The sequence below is a fragment of the Leptopilina boulardi genome, unplaced genomic scaffold, assembly GCF_019393585.1.
Source record: "Leptopilina boulardi isolate dan_hultmark-lab unplaced genomic scaffold, ZJU_Lbou_2.1 LbouV2_362, whole genome shotgun sequence".
Taxonomy (NCBI): domain Eukaryota; kingdom Metazoa; phylum Arthropoda; class Insecta; order Hymenoptera; family Figitidae; genus Leptopilina; species Leptopilina boulardi.
In genome coordinates, this window is record NW_026137932.1 from 196,674 (window position 1) to 217,851 (window position 21,178).

At 26.7% G+C, this 21,178-nt stretch overlaps 1 protein-coding gene across 1 annotated transcript; it reads right to left on the reverse strand.

The window, feature by feature from the left end:
• On the reverse strand, window positions 1-20,768 carry LOC127286500 (A disintegrin and metalloproteinase with thrombospondin motifs adt-2-like). Its single transcript, XM_051312945.1, has 14 exons — window positions 20,747-20,768; window positions 20,585-20,672; window positions 20,184-20,380; window positions 17,354-17,446; window positions 4,810-4,975; window positions 2,678-2,807; window positions 2,413-2,542; window positions 1,852-2,044; window positions 1,650-1,773; window positions 1,364-1,522; window positions 1,145-1,280; window positions 949-1,062; window positions 602-832; window positions 1-325 (listed from the first exon to the last, which is right to left on the reverse strand). The coding sequence occupies exons 2-14, from the start codon at window positions 20,670-20,672 to the stop codon at window positions 179-181; spliced, it is 1,908 nt and encodes a 635-aa protein (XP_051168902.1). The 5' UTR covers window positions 20,747-20,768; the 3' UTR covers window positions 1-178.
• Between the last annotated feature and the right edge of the window lie 410 nt (window positions 20,769-21,178).

Genomic DNA, 21,178 nt, shown 5'->3' on the forward strand with positions numbered 1-21,178 from the left:
TTATTCAATTTTTACATTATCTTCATTAAATACAATAATTAATTTAATTACATAGAAATAAGTATATTAATACTAATTATATATTCATCTATATTAATTTCGAATTATTAGAACAAAAAAATAATTACAAACCAGATTTGTTAGTTTATATACTTAAATAAAAAATTTTTTTCCAATGTTAATATATTTTCCAAAAAGGAAAATTTATTAGCCTAAACACTGGGTATGATGTGTTTATCACCATACCATTGTTATTTCCTGCATCCTTAATTGTACACTTTCCATTGATGCATGTTTCAGTTGTACACTTTCCATTAACGCATTTCTGAAATAAACAAAATAAATTTCTTCACTATTTTTATAAAATTTAACAGAATCTTTAAATATCAACTTTTATGAATTAAACGGCAATAAATTGACTTTGTTAATTATAAACGCCTAAGTTCTAAAAAGAGTGTTCTTCTCTGTTTTTTTTTTTTTAAATCTTTTTTATCTCCAAATATACAAATTTAGAATTGAGTTGAAAAAAATCATGTTTTGAAAAGGGATTTGCACTTGAATAAAAATTAAAGGAAACAAAATAATAACTGAATCTCATTACCGTGGATGTTGTGGAATGTGTCGTAATTGGTGCCTTTGTACTGATTGGTCCTCTTGGAAAAGTTGGCGCTCTTGAAGTAATTGGCTTGTATGGTATTGGTGTGTAATTTATTTTTGGTGGCGCTTTAGTAGTGAACGGTGCTTTTGTTGTGCTTTGCTTGTGTGGCAATTGAGAATTTGAATTTTGTCCCAAATTATTAGGTTTCTGTACACACTCTCCTGATATGCAGTACTGAATAATAAAATTATAAACAATCAATTAATAATATTCTATTGCACAAATATTGAGAATCACCAAATTTGATTTATGAAATTTTACAGGACAAATTAATACATAATTTTAATTACCTTCCCTTCACCACATTTAGATCCCTCCGCAGGAGGCATACTAGATGTAATATGATAATAACTGTAAGAATATTCCGCTGAGATACAGTGTAGCTCTAAACAAGTTGTTCTTGCCTAAAAATAAACAATAGTAATAAAAAAAATAGGTAATGATAACGATAGTATTAATTGTAAGTGCTATGTTAAAGGACCTTACATTATCATTTCTTATGTATCCATCATTTTTGCATTGTTGATCTAAAGTCATTATTTCACCAGGTAAAATTCTTGATACTTGTATGTTATTTACATATTCTGCTGGATTATTCTGAACGCATTTTGCAAAATTTTGACTGAAGAAAAATATAATTTATTATATTTGGCATAAATGGTTTTCACTAAATACAAGTGTAAATGTTTAAAATTTTCCACATACCTTAAAACAGTTCGAATAACATTTTTCGAACATGGGGAAAATAAAATTCTGTTTTTATTATAACGATTATAACTCATGATGTAACCATCTTCCTTAGGACAATGCAATGCACCATTTTGATGAAACATTGAATCTTCCTCATCATGAGGCGCACCAAAGCTAATGAAAAAATTAAACATAAATTAATCTTTTAGTTTTAATTTCATTAAATTTTACAAATTAACAAAAAAAAAAAATTTTTAACCCAGTATATAAATAAAAAGTAAACATAGTTTGCGTAACTTACAGATGACCTAATTCGTGAGCAGCAGCAATAATCCCTCCATAACCATTACTATCTTCAACTACACCGGTACCAAAATATCCCTGATATGTACTTTCCCTGCACACTCCAGCTTCAAAGGCAATACCTTTAAGAAAGCATTTTTTTAGATTACATTTCAATTTACATATGTAATACAAAACCAAAATATAAGATTTAAACTTACCAGCTGTTCCCTTATTGCCTTGTAAATCCATCATATCTCTTCCAGTCATCAACACAGCTGCATCATAATCTATAGTTGGTTGAAAGAATTGTTCCTTATATAAATATAAAGCAAATTCTTTTAAACTTCCGGAACCATATATAGCTCCTTTGGGAAAACCGTAAATTGCTTTATTAATGAATGGTAGTGGTTCCTTTAGTAAAAAAATATTTTCAATTAATTATATTATAGAAAATTTTCAGTACATTACTAATTAAAATATTTTCTATCTCACTTAATTAAATTGTATTTAAAATCAATGATTTTGGTATTTAAACCAAATACTATTTAATTGAGAGAAATATTAATTATTTATTTGTGTAGAGTTCAATTTTGTTTAATTTCATTATGTAAAGGTTAACAAAATTTTTTTTTTCTATTCTAAATTAAATTTGTGCAATTTAACTGTGCGTAGAATTTTACGAGTAGGGTTTTAATGTTATAATTTGTAAGTGTGTAATATTAAAACCGCCAGCAATAATTAATTTAAATAAATATAATTTTTCAATATAAACAACATACTTTAACTAATACTATTTTTCTAATATAGAGACGAATCTGTGGATCATCAAATTCTCTGTATCTTAAATCAACTGCATTCCAAAAACTCAAAGTATATTGTACCGCTTCCATCACGTCTTGATTAAATTTACTGCAATTAAAATTAAAAATAATTAATAATAATTATAGAATTAAAGTGAAATAAAGTAATTTATATTTAATAAAATAGTAGTTTTTTAAAAAAAAAAAGAAACAAAATAAGTAGAATAAAGTTATTCCAACTTACTTAAAAAGTATATCATCAACGAAAACCATAATTTCCGGATAAACTATTTTTGGAGTCACTCCAACTTCTCTTCGGGATACACTTTTAATTTTCATAATTTCATCATCGACCATTTTAGATGCATCAAGTTCTAAACAAATTAGACGTAAATTATAAATAACAATATCAATAATAATAAAAAATATCATTGCACAAAGAAAAATATGGAAAAATGAATAAAAGTAACTTTTACTATATTTTAAAAGTAAAATCTGAACTGTCCGCAGTTTCTGTGCATTTCTGTAAATTTTTACTCCAGAAATATAGTTAAATTTACTATTTTGGAAATAATTTTTACTATTTCAGTAGTAAATTTTACTATTTTTTGAGTGAATTTCACTATTTCTTGAGTAAAAATTGCCAGAAATACGCAGAAATTCAAATTGGCGGAACCAATATGGCGGTCGAAATTTATAAATATTAATTATTTTTTGTAAAACTTGGTATCTAGGGGTTTTTGGGCTCGCTAAGTACGAATCTGAAGTCAGATTTTTAAAATTCAAAATGGCAGATTCAATATGGCGTTTGAAAATTTATAAAAGTTCGTCGAATTCACTTGAAACTTGTTACTTGAAGGTTTTTGGGGTTGCTGATTACACATTTGATGTCGGGTTTTAAAAATTCAAAATAGCGAATCCAATATGATGGTCGAATCTTTAAATCGTAAAAATAAGCGTCTAAAATTTACACAAACGTAATACAAGAGTTGTTATGAAATGTTTCTATTAATTTTATTTAATTGCATTATATTTGTTTAATAAATTTTGATTATAACCTTTTGAATTTATTAATTCTAATAGAAACTTAGTTAATAAATATACGAATTTTCAGATTAAAAATCACTTAAAATAAAAATTTTAAAATGTTGGCTTGCAAATTTTAACAAAAAATTGATCGAACATTTAAATTTTCCAAATTATTTTTCAGATTTGTGATCTTCTCCTTTATTAGATTTGGCGTTTTTATTATTCTTATCTGACATCACTTTCGTACTTAGAGACGCCGAAAGCCCTTAGATACCAAGTTTTATAAAAAAATTAACAATTTTTATAAATTTCAACCGTCATATTGAGTCTGCCATATTGAATTTTAAAAATCAACAATCAGATTCGTACTCAGCGACCCCAAAAACCCAGAGATACGAAGTTTTATAAAAAACTAATAACATTTATAAATTTCGACCACCATATTCGATCCGCCATTTTGAATTTTGAAAACCCGACATCGAATTCGTACTCAGCGACCCCAAAAACCCCTAAGTAACAACTATCAAATGAATTGGTGAATTTTTATAAATTTCGACCGCCATATTGGATCCGCCATTTTGAATTTTGAAAATCTGACATCAGATTCGTAATCAGCGACCCGGAAAACGCCGAGATACCAGGTTACATAAAAAATTATTAATTTGTACATGATTTCCTATCACCTTTCATTTAAGGGTTGTTTTTACCCCTAAAAGCATAAAATGACCTGATCTAGCAAAACGGCCAGACACGGGTATCTTTTTTTTGGTCCTAGTTTCTGAAAATCATTGATTTTTTCGTGTGTGAAAAATCGTGTCGGACGGTGATATTATAAATGTATAATGAATTAATTAGTTAATTAATTAATATTTATAATTTTTTAAACTTTGACAATACTGGTCCACTAATGGCAGCCAAGATTGGCCCAGTAATGACGTCTTATATTTGGCTGCCGACGTCCAACCGCAGTTAACACCACAAGATACAGCCCAGTACATTGTCTGCCAAGACTTGGTGCCCGATTTGACAATATTGGGCCGTTTTGGTTTTCGCACTTGGATCATTATTAATACTGTGATATTACAGAATTCGTTATTTTACCTTTTCTCAAATTTACGTTAAAAGTTAATTTATGTGCGATTTTTCTATAAATTATTTATTTTTCTAAAAAAATTTATAGTTTCGGATAAGAATAGCCGCATGCTATAAAATAATGTTAAAAAGTGAAGATTTTTACTTATACCAGACTTGGAGGATTGATAATTATTATTTACTATTATTTTAATTCTTTACATTTAAACACATCCAATTTTAATTAACTTTTTTATATGTAACGAAAATACTTACGGGAAGCATTATTAAATGTTTGTTTATAAATTATATGTTCATCAGTATTTATGAAACCTTCGGCATCACTTTCAAGGGTTGCAGAATTTTTTTTCGTCAAATCTCGACGTTTACGAAGATGATTGGGCAATGGTTGAATCACATAATTATTGTCGATAATTCCATGCTGTTAAAAATTAAAATTTTATTTAGAATTTAAAAAATAGAAATCATTTAATATGAAAAAATTTATCGCACAATATAAAATAAATAAGTATATATACTTACAAATTCAGATATTCCACGTTTATTTCTAAAGTGTGTAACAGATGAACCTGTTTTTTGATCTTGATAAAATTTATGGATGATATTTTGCATAATCTATAATTATAATAGTTTTTTAATACCTTATACATTTTTTTTAGAGAAATTTGCGTTGTTAGAAATCGGATTCTAACTTTAAACAAAAAAAGATTGAAATAATATATTTTTAATCTCAAAAAAGTGTGAATGTTTGGTTGGACAAAAAACTTAAAGGTATAATGCGAAATAAAAACATTCGCACTTTTGGAGATTAAAACTATATATAAATTTAATTTTTTTAGTGTAATGTTGAAGTTCTATGTTTAACAGTGTGTTGTTGTTCGTTAATATATAGGGTAAATGTCCCAATTACTGTGGTTTACAACCCAAGACCGACTTTAATGATAAAATACTAAAAGTGTAAATGAAATAATGATTTAATTCTATTTGTTAAATCACTATTAGTGTCTATTAAAATAGAAACGATACTTTAAACTTGAAGAAATAACAAAAATATTATTAAAAATATTAACTTTTTTAAAAATGGCATATGCTGGTATTACTGCAATTTTGCATGAATTACTGCGAATGGTGTGCACCAATTACTGCAACGCTAAAAGTGTTGATTTAGAGGTTAGGTTGATTGGATAGACCACAGTAATAGCAGCATGAGAAAAATATATACGCATGCTCTAATTACTGTGATAGGTTCAATTGTAACTTGAATAAATAATTTGATAAAAATCGAAATATGCATCATTAGTGGATATAATATCAAATATCATTTGGAATAAGTTTTAAAGTAATTTTAAAACAGTTTTATGTTCTCAATTACTAAATTTCACTAATTTTTTAAAATCGCAGTAATTGGCGCATCAGCATATTTTATTTTTAAAATTCGAATATAATATACTATTAAAATTAGAATGACTTTTTAAATTAAGAACTATTTCTTAATTAAAAAACTATTTCTTGATTTAGAAATTACTTTTGAATTTAAGAATTATTTCTTAATGGTAGGTCCTAGTAAGACAGCACCACCTATATCGAAACTAAAATTTTGGAAAATTATTTATAGTATTTATTTGAAAGCAAGACAAAACAATACTTTTTCCTTTATGATAACTGATTATTGTCAAGAAATATACGAACCAAAACTTTTTTTGAGTTAAAATAATGAAAAAAAAATTAATGACGATAAATTAAATATAAGCATATTTTTTTACGAAAACTTTTAAGATATTTTCTCGGAAATAACAAAAAAGAATGCAATTTTCATTTGAAGAATTAATAAGCACTAAAAACTATACCAGCTAAGATTCACCAATTACGAAAATAACAAAAAAAAACTTTTTTTTTAACATAACATATCGACACTATTTTTATTGATTTTGACAGCCATTTGGCAAATAATATATTTGCATTTGTTAGCAAAAGCGCCAATCTCCTCCTGTTGGCAGAATCATGAAATAACTTGTGACATTTATTATCTACTAAATGGCTGTCAAAATCAGTAAAAATAGTGTCGATATGTTATGTTAAAAAAAAAGTTTTTTTTTGTTATTTTCGTGATTGGTGAATCTTAGCTGGTATATTTTTTAGTGTCTATTAATTCTCCAAATGAAAATTGCATTCTTTTTTGTTATTTCCGAGAAAATATCTTAAAAGTTTTCGTAAAAAATAGGCTCATATTTAATTTATCGTCATTAATTTTTTTTCATTATTTTAACTCAAAAAAAGTTTTAGCTGGTATATTTCTTGACAATAATCAATTATCCTAAAGGAAAAAGTATTTTATTGTCTTGCTTTCAAGTAAATACTGTAAATAATTTTCCAAAATTTTAGTTTCCATATAGGTGGTGCTGCCTTACTAGGACCTATTCTTAATTTCAAAATTATTATTGACTTTAAAATTTCTTTCCTATTTTAAAACTTCTTTAATTATTACATTAAGGGCAAGTCAAAGTCGATGCGATTTTCCCATTGAGGCTCTATTTAAAAATTACTTCGACTTTGACATGCCCTTAAGAATAATATGTACAAAAAATATTTATATTTTTGAATTGCATTTTTTTTTTTAAATTAGTATTTCTTTGCAATTAAGAATAGGGTAACTGCACCAGTGGTGGATCATGCACCAGTGGTGGATCAACTGCGAGAAAAATGGTCATTTGTGTTTACACGTTTGTAAGTAAATGAACCGAAAGTGTCGGTAATTGTTAAGAAAGTAATACAGATCAATATTACAATTTAAAAAAATTTTTAAATTCATCGCGAAGAAAGCAGGACAACAATTACTAAAGTGGTGACAGAAAACAAGAGTTTTCCTTAACATGTAAGTTAAGAGTATATTTTGGAATAGAAAGCTTTGGAGCCATTTTAGGACAATTTTTAATTCTTTTCACAATAGGAGGCATTTCGTTTCATCCCCATAGAGCCCTGAGAACAATATTTACGTCTGTAAGTAGCGCGTGTCCATTGTTTTGGGGTGATCCACGACTGCAACCAAAAAAGTAACAAAATCTAGTGGTGGATCAGTCCTACTTTTCGCCTGTTGACGCATTGTTTTATTGAAAATTTTATGAGTTAAATTTTAGTTAACACTAATTCAAATGTTTATTAATTAATAACACCTGGGGGTCGATTACGTAACTTTACCACTTCCCACATCCCACATCCCACATCTCACTTCCCACATTTTACATCCCACATCCCACATCTCACTTCCTACATTTTACATTCCACTTCTCAATTCCCACATCCCATTTCCCACATCTCACTTCCCATATTTCATATCTCACTTCCCATATTTCACATCTCACTTCTTACTTCCCATATTTCATATCCACTTCCCACTTCCCATATTTCACATACCACATCCCACTTCCCATATTTCACATCTCACTTCTTACTTCCCATATTTCATATCCACTTCCCACTTCCCATATTTCACATACCACATCCCACATCCCACTTCCCATATTTCACATCTCACTTCTTACTTCCCATATTTCATATCCACTTCCCACTTCCCATATTTCACATTCCACATCTCACTTCCCACATTTCACATCCCACTTCTCACATTTCACTTTTCACACTTCACATCTCACATTGTACATTACACTTTTCTTATCACGCTTCCCACCTTTTATATCCCACTTCTCACATCTCTCCCATTTCCCACAAGATGTTGGATGTGGGAAGTGGTATGTAAAATGTGGGAAGTGAGAAGTGGGATGTAAAATGTGGGAAGTGAGATGTGGGAAATGGGATGTAGGAATTGAGAAGTGGGATGTAAAATGTAGGAAGTGAGATGTGGGATGTGGGATGTAAAATGTGGGAAGTGAGATGTGGGATGTAAAATGTGGGAAGTGAGAAGTGGGATGTAAAATGTGGAAAGTGAGATGTGGGAAATGGGATGTAGGAATTGAGAAGTGGGATGTAAAATGTAGGAAGTGAGATGTGGGATGTGGGATGTAAAATGTGGGAAGTGAGATGTGGGAAGTGGGATGTAAAATGTGGGAAGTGAGAAGTGGGATGTAAAATGTGGGAAGTGGGATGTGGGAAAGTTACGTAATCGACCCCCTGATTTCATATTGTTAAATTTTTGTTGAATTAAAATACCCAGAATTAATAAATGTTATTTATCATTGAAACTGAAGCTTTAAGAGTTTCTATTTATTTATTACCAAAAATTCTAATAAAAAGATGATTAAATAATATTTAGTCACATTATACCTATAGAAATGAAATAGGAGGGGATATGGATAGGAAAATGAATTTGAAAATCTGTCCGTAAAGCCTTATAAAAGTTGCAAAACGTCTCAGTCTCGTAATTTTAAAATGCAATGTTTTTTAGTATGATTTTTTAAGTGATCCACCACTGGAGCAATCTATAACCACGACTGGTGCAAACAGTTATCCAGAATAGGATCATTGACAAATTATCTTTGATGGAGCATTAAAGTAAACGTAGGTGTCAAAATTAAGTCTAACCTTGAAGGAAATGTCTATTGGAACTATCTGGTCCATAATACTATAAAGAATAACCTCGAATTTGTCTAAAAACAACCTATACAGAACTTCAAAGTCAAAATAAGAAAGTTAAGGGGCTTAACTGATCCACCACTGGTGCAGTTACCCTATATAATAATGTAAATAGAGAATTTATCGTATATCTTCATAATGTTAATACATACATTTGGTATTTCTACAAAATCAACGGATCTCCAATCAACATTATTAGAGGCAGTATAAACTTTCGTTTCTGTGCCTGCAAGTAAACTATCAGTTGGATTTAAATAATAATCATTGTCTTTCCCATCTCTTTTAATTCGAATTGTTAATTTGTCATCGGATATTTTATGATGAATTGGCACCACCTCATAATCAGATTCTAGAAGATAGAATTTAAATTTTAATCTTAATTTAATACACCAAAAAAATGGTCTCAAAATTATATAGCTATAGGCAGTTATATGTATTTATAAATTTAATAATTTTTCCAATTAATTTCTATTTACGCTTATTTTTTACTGAGTGTTTCAGTGCAAATTTTTTATTGTATTGAAAAATTAAAATTTATTATTCAATCTAATATAATTACCATCGTTTAAAAATCTATCGTCGACATTGAACGATTGAGTAATGGGCACAAAAAGAGTACAAAATAAAATTGTGAAGTAATACATCTGTAAATAAAAAAATTTTTTAAATTAATTAAACGCAATATTGAGAAAAAAATATTCACACAGTATCAGATATTTTAGAATTTCCTATAATTAGGTATATATCTGTTATGGAAATTGAAATTCTATTCCTTTTCCCAAGGATGTCCTGAAAATCTAGATGTTGCTAGTACATAGAGTTTTAATGTGCAGTTTATAAAAATTTCTCAAAATGAATTTATTTCTAAGATTTTTTAAGGGATGATAATGTTAGATGTTTTTAAAACCATTTATTATTCGATTATTAATTGATTAAATGTTTATTTTTGAGTTTTAAAAAATTATAAATAATTGACCAAAATTAAAGAAAATAATTAAAATATATCTTACCCTATTTCAAAACTAATATAGAGATTTAATGATGAAAAATTTTTCAAGTAATTTTATTTTAGATGATGTCTGTATATATACTCAAATTTTTTTAAATATTTTCCCTGTTGATAAAAAAATATGCATAGGTAAATTTAATTAAAAAAATATTTAAATTTAAAATTAAATTTAATTCACTTGAATTAATATTGATATTGAAATAGTTTCGATAAAAAATTATAAAAATTAAACGTTATCTTATAAATAATTTGTATAACGGATACTTAAACGTAAAAATTATTGTTTATATACTTCGTATTGAAAGTAAGATGTACGTAATAAAAAAAATAGTATATAATTAAATATTCATATTTTTATTAAAAGTATTGGAATACAACAATAGATTTTCACACGTCATTATTATATATTTTACAGAAAAATATATTTGTAACTGACTCCACTTCAAGTATTTAATATATATATATATATATATATATATATATACATACTGGATAGTATAAAATGTTCATTACATAGAATTTTCATTTTTCCATTTATTATTCGACAGAATTTCCACATCGCTATTACAAATTTTTTCTAAAAAATGATGCAATTTTTGTTCACTATAAATGAATGTTTGATTATGTAAAAATTGTTCAAAATAAAAAATCGTTTTTCAGGTTAATTTTGTCAAAAATTAATTACAACAAATAAAAATTCGAATAAAGTAAAAAAAAAATTTATTTTGGCAAAATTTTATTTTAAAGAATTCCTCTTGATACAACTTTTTATTTCAAGTAATTCTAATTTAAAAGAATTTTGAAGTTATTTGAATTTTTAAATGTCAGAATTTTTATTTGTTCAAATTTTCATTTGTCCAAAATTACAAACAAACGAAAAAATAATTGACAGTAAGATTTTCGGTACAATTTTTAAAATTTATTAAATCACGATTTTCTTTGATAATAATTTTTGATTGGTCAATTTTTTTTTAAATTCCCGCCAAAATCTTACCGTCGATTGTTTGTTCGATCATTTGCAATTTTGGACAAATGAAGATTCGTCGTTGAAATTAAAAATTCTAATTAATGATTTTTATATGGAATAATCATGCAATAACTTTCAAAAAATAGTAACACGTGTATAATTTTATTTTCATTATATTCGACAATATGTTTTCATATATTTTACCAATATCATTCAACTATATATTATTTATCAAAATATTCTAATATTTTAATAAGATAAAATAATTATGAATATTTTTTTTATTGCGTACGTCATATTATCAATAGATAGTGTAAATAATAATAATATTTTTGGATATATTGAAATATTTATCTAGAATGGATTTACTTGAAAATTTTTTACAAATAAAATTCAACGCTAATTATTAAGTAACATTAGTTTTAATAATTTTCATAAATTTCGAATACTTTCAAATTTAAACAAAACAAAAAAAAATCATTTAATTCTATTTTGATCTGATATCTATATAATTTTTAAATAACATTTTCATTTGAAAAATCACCCAAAATTTTTTATTTTTCAATACAATAAAACTATTGCACAGAGATACTCACACCCAGAGAAATGATTTATTTGAACCAAATAAAATATATTTGAGTTAAATAAACGTATATTTGTCTCAGAGCCTACTAACTTATTTATTTAACGTAAATAAAAATTTTATTTGTCAGAAATAAAGTTTTCTTTGGCTCAAATAAATTTTTTATTTCAATGAAATAAAACATATTTGCAACAAATAAATGAGTTAGTAGGCTCGGAGACAAATATACCATTTCTCTAAATGCAGTAAAAATTAAACAATTATATATAGAAATTTATTGGAAACAAGTTGTAAATTCAAATATTTATTACCATTTTTAAAAAATTTTTCAATTAAAGTATCGGTAAAATATAAAATCTCTGTCTTAACAATTTAGTTAATTAGAATTTCAGTTAAATGACAATTCAGGCTAAATAAAAATTAGATAGTATAGAAATAAAGGATAAAATAATATAATTATAAGTAGAAAAAATAATATAAATAAATATTTAATTACTATTATCATTTTGAACCTTTAACGAAAATGTAGTTTACATATTTAGTCAACTTTCGCGTAAAACATTTGCTCACATGCGGACATTTTAATATTTAAATAATCTTTTCTGAACCTAGCGATTCACGCTACTTCCAAATTAACCTTTAAACATTCAATGAATCTTTGGGAAATTTTCAGCGCTGTGTGGTCAGGAATTGAAAATTTTATTTATTCCCATACCTTCTTGGGGTAATTAAAATAATTAGACAGAAGACTAGGAATTGTCAGGAATTGAATAATTCCAATACTTTTTAATGAAATTCCTGAAATTTTGGATTGGAATATAATTAATTAATTATTCAATTTTTTTACATTATTTTTATTAAATACATCATATAATTAATTTAATTACATAGAAATTAGTACATTATATACATATTATAATTATATACATACATTAATTTCAAATTATTAGAAAAACAAAAAATTTATTGCAATAACAAACCAGATTTTGTTAGCTTAGATACTCGAAGAAAAAATTCTCAAGAAAAAAAAAACTTCCAAGTTTATCCCTAGCAAAATTTTAAGCCTAATTTGTACCTTACTTTGAACCGAGAATTCTCTTCTTTCTGAGAAATACAATTTTTTATAAAGGATTCTATAATAGAAAAATGGACCTAAAGAGCCTACAATCTGCCTAAATAAATTATGTAGCTTTCTTTCATTTTCTCCTATCTTAGGTTGATTCTAATAAGTGTAAGGTTAAATTCTCAGTATCTAAAAGGTAAAAAGGCTGTTTTTTGAACAATGAAATTGAAATGAAAAATTCACAATATTGCGTATTTAAGTAAATACTATTTCCAATTTCGTATCTTAATATAACCAGAGCCCTCCTGTTGTGAAAGCCACAGAAAAAACCTAATCTCAAATTGAGTACAAAATTTATACTCAATTTGTTATGTATCAAAAATGAGACAGGCATATGGCGCCACGTTCTATGTCATTTAACATGAACTCATTTTGAAATGCAACAAATATGAGTCCAACTTTTTTCTGTGAGGTTGATGGAGTTTTATATTTTATTGCACCTATACATGCTTTAAGGTCCATTGAGGTCTAAATAGATATTAGTAAGAACGAATTAAGTGTCAAGTAGGATGAAATAGGGTCAAAAAAAGTTTATTTGCCTGACATTAAAAAATTCAAGTAGTCTCATAAGGTTCATTTTAGGATTAAAATTTAACAATCAAAGCGATGTTAAAGTCATGTTAAGAGAAAGAAATAAATACCAAAAGGTTTAAGTTAGGATTCAATTAGGTTTATGAGGTTGGAAGAATGTTAAAAATTTCAGCTTGGGATTTTTCAAACCACAAGGCAAAATCTTTCAGCAAAGACTCATCGTCAATGTTATTTTCTGCTTCATTTGTAATTGTACACTTTCCTTTGATGCATGTTTCATCAGTTGAACACTTTACATTACCGCAATTCTGAAATACACAGAAATAAGTGTTACGATTAAAACTCGCAACAGTTTTTTTTCCCTCTGCTCTTTTTTAAATATTATTTCTAAATTAACTGAATAATATAATTTACATTTACGACACAAATAACAAAAACATCCCCAATGAAAATCCCGATGTAAAACAATAAAAACTAAATTATTAAATCTTATTACCGTTGATGTTGATGAATCACTCGTAATTGGTGCCTCTGTATTCGAATTTAAATTCTCTTCATATTCTGCTGGATTATTCCGAATGCATTTCGTAAAATCTTTACTGAAGAAGAAGATAATTTATTAAATATACAATATATAGGTAAGGTTCAAAAAAATATTCAAAAATCTAATGGTGATAAAAATTCTCAGAAAATTTAAAAATATGCAATTATTTTTTCGGGAGAAATGAATATTTCCTTCATTAGACTTGCAGCAATTTTTGTGGTGTTAAATTAAAAATTATCGAATTTATATTAAGTAATGTAAAAATGTAATTATCGAAAAATTTCAATTTAACTTATTTAACTATGTAATGAAAATTGGGATAAGTGAAACTTTGTTTAAATAAAGTATCGATGAAATAAAAATTGACTGTCTTAAAAATTTAGCTATGTAGAATTTCTGTTAAATGAAAATTCTATTAAATAAAAATTAGATTGTATAGAAATTTTTTGAATAATACTTTTGTTAAATGAAAATTTTTCCGATATAAAAATTGGGCTTATTATACAATCTACTTTTTAAAATTCTACTAAATATAAATTCAATAATTTTTAATTCGACTCCACAAAAATTTCGGCAAATCTAATGAAGAGAATATTCATGCATCACATTTTTTTTCTGTATTTCCAGCACTAACAATAAAAAATTACAAAGAAGAAAGAATAAACTAAAGTTTTACTAAATCTTATAATTTAAACAATTAGTGTTTATGAAAACTGGAATTTATAAACTCGAGATATTAATATACTTAATGATATACTTGATAACATACTTAATGATCTTCACTGTATGGGGTCAGTTGAGGTAAATTGGGACGAAATCGATATTTTTCACAAATTACGTAAGTTTCTTCCTTTAAAATGTAATATTTGCCCCGAAAATATTTGTCCCCATTTACCCCAAAATTTAGAAAAATTCATAAAATTCGGGGTAAATGGGGACAGCATAGTTTCTAAGAAAGTTTTAAGAAAAAAGTTTCCTTAAGTATATTACTGTATTAAGAGATGAAAAAACTTGAAAAAAATCTGTAGTAGATATATAATAGTTAAACCAATTGAATTTTTTTTTTTTCATTTCAGTATTTTTTCTCGCATTTCAAAGAAAACAGACTTAAAAATCATACTGAATTTTTTTCTTATTCCTTATGACTTCCATAACAGAAATTCACTTGAATTTTTGATTTTTGTTAATTTGGTTAATAATGACAAGCTGTCCCCATTTACCCCAAAAATTTGAAAACTCAGGATAAATAGGGACAGTTTGTCATTATTAACCAAATTGCCAAAAATCAAAAATTCAAGTGAATTTCTTTTATAGGAGTCATAAGAAATAAGAAAAAAAATTTGGTATGATTTTTAAGTCTGTTTTCTTTGAAATGCTCGACAAAATACTCAAACAGTTTGACTTTGATTTTCAAGTTTTTCTGCATTGAGCGATAACTTTTTTTATCTTGCTGCCAATTGTCAAGATAAAAGCTTGGCAATACTCAAAACCTCTTGCAGTTGATCTGAGGTTAAAATATTGACGTTGAACTTAATTTTAAAACTGTAAATTAAGCTCCAAAACCTCTTGTCCCCATTTACCCCAACTGACCCTACAAGTGTAAATATTTTAAATTTTATACGTACCTTAAAACTGATTGGAAAGTTTTTTTCGTACATGAGGAAAATAAAAGTTTGTTTTTAGTATAACGATTATAACTCATGAGGTAACCGTCTGAACTAGAACAATTCACTTTCTTACCCAACTCATCATGTGAACCAAAGCTATTGGAAAAAATATACATAAATTATGCTTTTAGTCTAATACATTAAATTTTACAAATTAATAAAAAATATTCAACCCTGTATATCGATAAAATAAAAGTAAAATAATATAGTTTGTGATTCTTACACATGACCTAATTCGTGAGCAGCAAGAGTAAACGCGTGGTAATCATACCAATCTTCAAATACAGAGGAACTTAAGTATTTCTGTTCAGTAGTAGCACTTTTGCATACTTCACCAACATACGTTAAACCTTTAACAAAGCATTGTTGTAGTTTACATTTCAATTTACATGTAATGCAAAACCGAAATATGTGATTTAAACTTACCAGAATAATCTTTATGAGTTTCCTTATCCCTAAAATCTCTTTTAGTCATTAACATACCTATATCATAATCTATCCTTGGTTTAAAGAATTTTTCCTTACTTAATAAAGTAGCAAATCCGTGTAAACAGTCTTGGATGTTCATTTGTCCTTCGGGCAAATTCCTGATTGATTCATTAATAAATGGTAGTGGTTCCTTTAGTACAAAAATGATTTCAATTAATTGTTGAAAAAATTTTCAGTACATTACTGAATCAAATATTCTCTATTTAAAGCAATTAAATGGTATTGATATAATCAATGATTTCGATATTTAAAACATATACCATTTAATTGAGAGAAATATTAATAATATTTTATGAAAATAAATATTCATAATATTCGTGCAATTGATTTAAATAAATATTATTTCTCAATGTATTAAACTTACTTTAAGTATTACTATTTTTCTAATATAGAGGCGAATTTGTGGAGTTTCAAATTGTCTGAATAGTGAATCAACTTTATTCCAGAAAGTCAACATATATTGTACCGCTTTCATCACGTTTTTGTTAAATTTTTTACTATAATTAAAAAAAATTATTAAACATTGCCTAGAATTAAAGTGAAATAAAGTAATTTATATTTAATAAAAATAGTAATATTTTAAAGCAAGAACAAAATAAATAGAATAAAGTTATGGTAACTTACTTAAAAAGTGAATCATCAACGAAAACCATAATTTCCGGATAAACTATTTTTGGAGTCACTCCAACTTCTCTTCGGGACACACTTTTAATTTTCAAAATTTCATCATCGACATGCTTATGTGCATGAAATTCTAAACAAATTAGACGTAAATTATCAATATTAATATGAATAATAATAAAAATGATTATTGTCGAATATTACATTTTTAGTTCAAATTTTTTTAAGACTTTTAATCAAAATTTATAGTTTCAAATAAGAATAGTTGTGCTATCGAGTAATGTTAAAAAATGGAGATTTTACTTTTACCTGACTTGGAGGATTAAAACTTATTATTTACTATTACTTTAATTCTTTACATCTAAATACACCAAATTTTAATTTATTTTTTTATATGTAAAGAAAATACTTACGTGAAGCATTATTAAATTTTTGTTTATAAATTATATGTTCATCAGTATTTATGAAACCTTCGGCATCACTTTCAAAGGTTGCAGAATTTTTTTTCAACAAATCTCGACGTTTACGAAGATGATTGGGCAATGGTTTAATCACATAATTGTTGTCGATTATTCCATGCTGTTAAAAATTAAAATATTTAGAATTTAAAAAATTTGAATGCATTTAATATGAAAAAAAATGTATCGCACAATATAAAATAAATAAGTATATACTTACAAATTCAGATATTCCACGTTTATTCCGAAACTGTGTTACAGATGAACCAGTTTTTTTATCTTGATAAAAAGTATAGTTCAGGTTTTGCAAAACCTACAATCATAATAGTTATTTTCATACCACATTTTATACATTTTTTAAAGCAATTTGTTGGTTATTTTAAATCTATATAGTTTTCAAATTGACTTACCCGTCTATATAGAAAAAATGAAAAATCAAAATTGAATAATATCTTTTTGCCGCATATTTAAGAATATTTTGCATATATTCTATTATTAAATTATTAAATACTTAAGTTCGAATACAATAGTCTTAAAATAATGAAGACTTCTTATATTAGAAACTATATTTTAATTTGTAAACTATTTCTGAATTTACGAATTAGTTTTGAAAATTATTTTTAAATTTAAGAAAATTCTTTCCTATTTTAAGAGTTATATTTATTCTTAAATTAAGAATAAATTAAATAAGAAACATTTTTAAATGTACGCCAAGAAGCTATTTCTAAATTTAGAATTGCGTTTCTTTCTGTGAACAGACCCTATGGGCAAAAAACTATGTTCGTTCTAAAAATGTACAAGGAACATCACATAAAGCAATAATTAAAAAAAAAATTTTTTTTAATTCTTAATTTTAATGACATTTTCAGTAAAGAAAAGCAATTGTATGGGTATAATTACCTCGGTTAACGGTACACAAGAAATATTTATATTTTTAAGTTGCATTTTTTTAAAACAGTAAAATATCTTTACATTTAAGAATATATAACCCTATTGCAAATCCCCACATGGGAAACCACATGGGAAACCACATGGGATCCTATGTCAAAAACTATGTAAAACCCCATTCCCCGTATGGGAAACCATATGGTTTCCCATATAAAAACTCATGGGAAATTGGGACAGGAATTGGCATAGGAAAATATCAAAACGAGGTTCCTCCATTTCATTTCCTATGTCAAATCCCATGTCAAATATCATGTTAAATACCATGTTAAATACTAATTGAGATCCTTTATCACTTTTTTGACAAATTTTCCCATGTCAAACCCCATGTCATTTTCCAAGTAAAAACCTTTATCATTTTTTTGAAAAATTTTTCCATGTCATTTCCCATATCATTTCCCATGTGAAATCCTTTATCATTTTTTTGAAAAATTTTCCCATGTCAAATCCTCTTTCGCCTTATGGAAAATACCCACATGGGAAAGCATATGGGAATCCACATGGGAAATGGAATACGATTTCATGTGCATTCTTCCAAAGGATAAAACAAATAGATTTAAGCATAGAAAATCATATAAGATTTCATATAGATTCTGAAATTTCAACCTAAGATTTCACATGGATTTACATATAGGAAACGATATAGGATTTTATTCGGGAATTTTTTAGTTGGCTGCTTTATGCAGGCGGCAGTTTACAAAAAAAATTAATTATTTGATTAAATATCAAATAATAATACTTCAACTCATCTGAAAAAAAAAATGTTTACTTTACTTCTGCCTTAGACTCTCAGCTTTTATAGTATTCCAGACTGATCTCAACTGTGAGAGAAAATATTTTCACCATCTGGTGGTGAAACAATGAAACTATAATGACGATCAACATCTATATTGAAATTTCCTATGTCATTTCCCATGTGAAATCCTCTTTCATTTATTCGAAAAATTTTCCCATGTCATTTCCCATGTGAAATCTTATCATTTTTTCGAAAAATTTTCCCATGTCGTTTCCCATGTGAAATCCTTCATCATTTTTTTGACAAATTTTCCAATGACAAATCCTCTTTCGCCCTATCGAAAATACCCACATGGGAAAGCATATGGGAATCCACAGAGGAAATGGAATACGATAAAGGATTTCACATGGCAAATGACATGGGAAAATTTTTCGAATAAATGAAAGAGGATTTCACATGGGAAATGACATAGGAAATTTCAATATAGATGTTGATCGTCATTATAGTTTCATTGTTTCACCACCAGATGGTGAAAATATTTTCTCTCACAGTTGAGATCAGTCTGGAATACTATAAAAGCTGAGAGTCTAAGGCAGAAGAAAAGTAAACTTTTTTTTATTTTCAGATGAGTTGAAGTATTATTATTTGATATTTAATCAAATAATTAATTTTTTTGTAATCTGCCGCCTGCATAAAGCAGCCAACTAAAAAATTCCCGAATAAAATCCTATATCGTTTCCTATATGTAAATCCATGTGAAATCTTAGGTTGAAATTTCAAAATCTATATGAAATCTTATATGATTTTCTATGCTTAAATCTATTTGTTTTATCATTTGGAAGAATGCACATGAAATCGTATTCCATTTCCCATGTGGATTCCCATATGCTTTCCCATGTGGGTATTTACCATAAGGCGAAAGAGGATTTGACATGGGAAAATTTTTCAAAAAAATGATAAAGGATTTCACATGGGAAATGATATGGGAAATGACATGGGAAAATTTTTCAAAAAAATGATAAAGGTTTTTACTTGGGAAATGACATGGGGTGTGACATGGGAAAATTTTTCAAAAAAGTGATAAAGGATCTCAATTAGTATTTAACATGATATTTGACATGGGATTTGACATAGGAAATGACATGGAGGAACCTCGTTTTGATATTTTCCTATGCCAATTCCTGTCCCAATTTCCCATGAGTTTTTATATGGGAAACCATATGGTTTCCCATACGGGGAATGGGGTTTTACATAGTTTTTGACATAGGATCCCATGTGGTTTCCCATGTGGTTTCCCATGTGGGGATTTTCAATAGGGAAGATTGTAAACAGAGAGTTTAACATATATCTTCATACTGTTAATACATACATTTTGTATTTCTTCATAATCAACGGAACTACGATCAACATTATTAGTGGCAGTATAAACTTTAGTTTCTTTGCCAGCAAGTAAACTATCAGTAGGATTTAAATTATAATCATTGGTCTTTCCATCTCTTTTAATTCGAATTGTTAATTTGTCGTCGGATATTTTATGACCAATTGGAACCACCTCATAGTCAGATTCTAGAAGATAAAATTTAAATTTTAATCTTAATTTAATACACCAAAAAAATGGTCTCGAAAATATATTGCTAGATAGTTGTATTTATAAATTTAATAATTTTTCAAATTAATTTCTATTTATGCTCATTTTTTACTGAGTTTCGCAGTGCAAAAGTTTTATTGTATTGAAAAATTAAAATTTATTATTCAGTCTTAAATAATTACCATCATTGAATAAAAATCTATTGTCAGCATAATGCGATTGAGTGAATGGCACAAAAAAAGTGCAAAATAAAATTGTGAAGTAATACATCTGTAAATATAAAATATTAAAAGTTAATTAAACTCAATATTGAGAAAAAAATATATATATACTTTAGAATTAACCTTCTCTAAAAGTAGTGTAGAGATTAACTAATGAAAATTTTGGATGTAATTACATTTTAGATGGTGTCTGTATATATATTCAAAAAATCACTGATATTCTCCCTTGTTGATAAAAAATTATGATTACGTAAATTCAATTCACTTGAATCAATATTGATATTTCAGTAGTTTTAATTTAACTTTGAAATAGAGTGAAACTATTCCTTTGTAAAGCATTTGTATTACGTACATAAAAGTAAAGATTATCGTTTATACATGCTATTGACAGTAAGATGTACGTAATAAAAAATATAGTAAATTATTAAATATTCATATCTTTATTAACGTATTGGAATACTACAATAGATTTTCACACGTCAGTATCATATTATATTATACAGAAATATATTTACATTCGTTGTTAGTGCGTCTGTACGTAACTGACGTTGTCTA

Excerpts from the sequence above, each read along its gene's own strand:
- LOC127286500 (XM_051312945.1), bottom strand. The coding sequence starts at position 20,672 with ATGTATTACTTCACAATTTTATTTTGCACTTTTTTTGTGCCATTCACT. Across the intron at positions 2,543-2,677 it reads GTTGATGATATACTTTTTAA|TAAATTTAATCAAGACGTGA; the intron begins GTAAGTTGGAAT and ends TTTTAATTGCAG. Across the intron at positions 2,045-2,412 it reads GAAAAATAGTATTAGTTAAA|GAACCACTACCATTCATTAA; the intron begins GTATGTTGTTTA and ends TTTTTACTAAAG.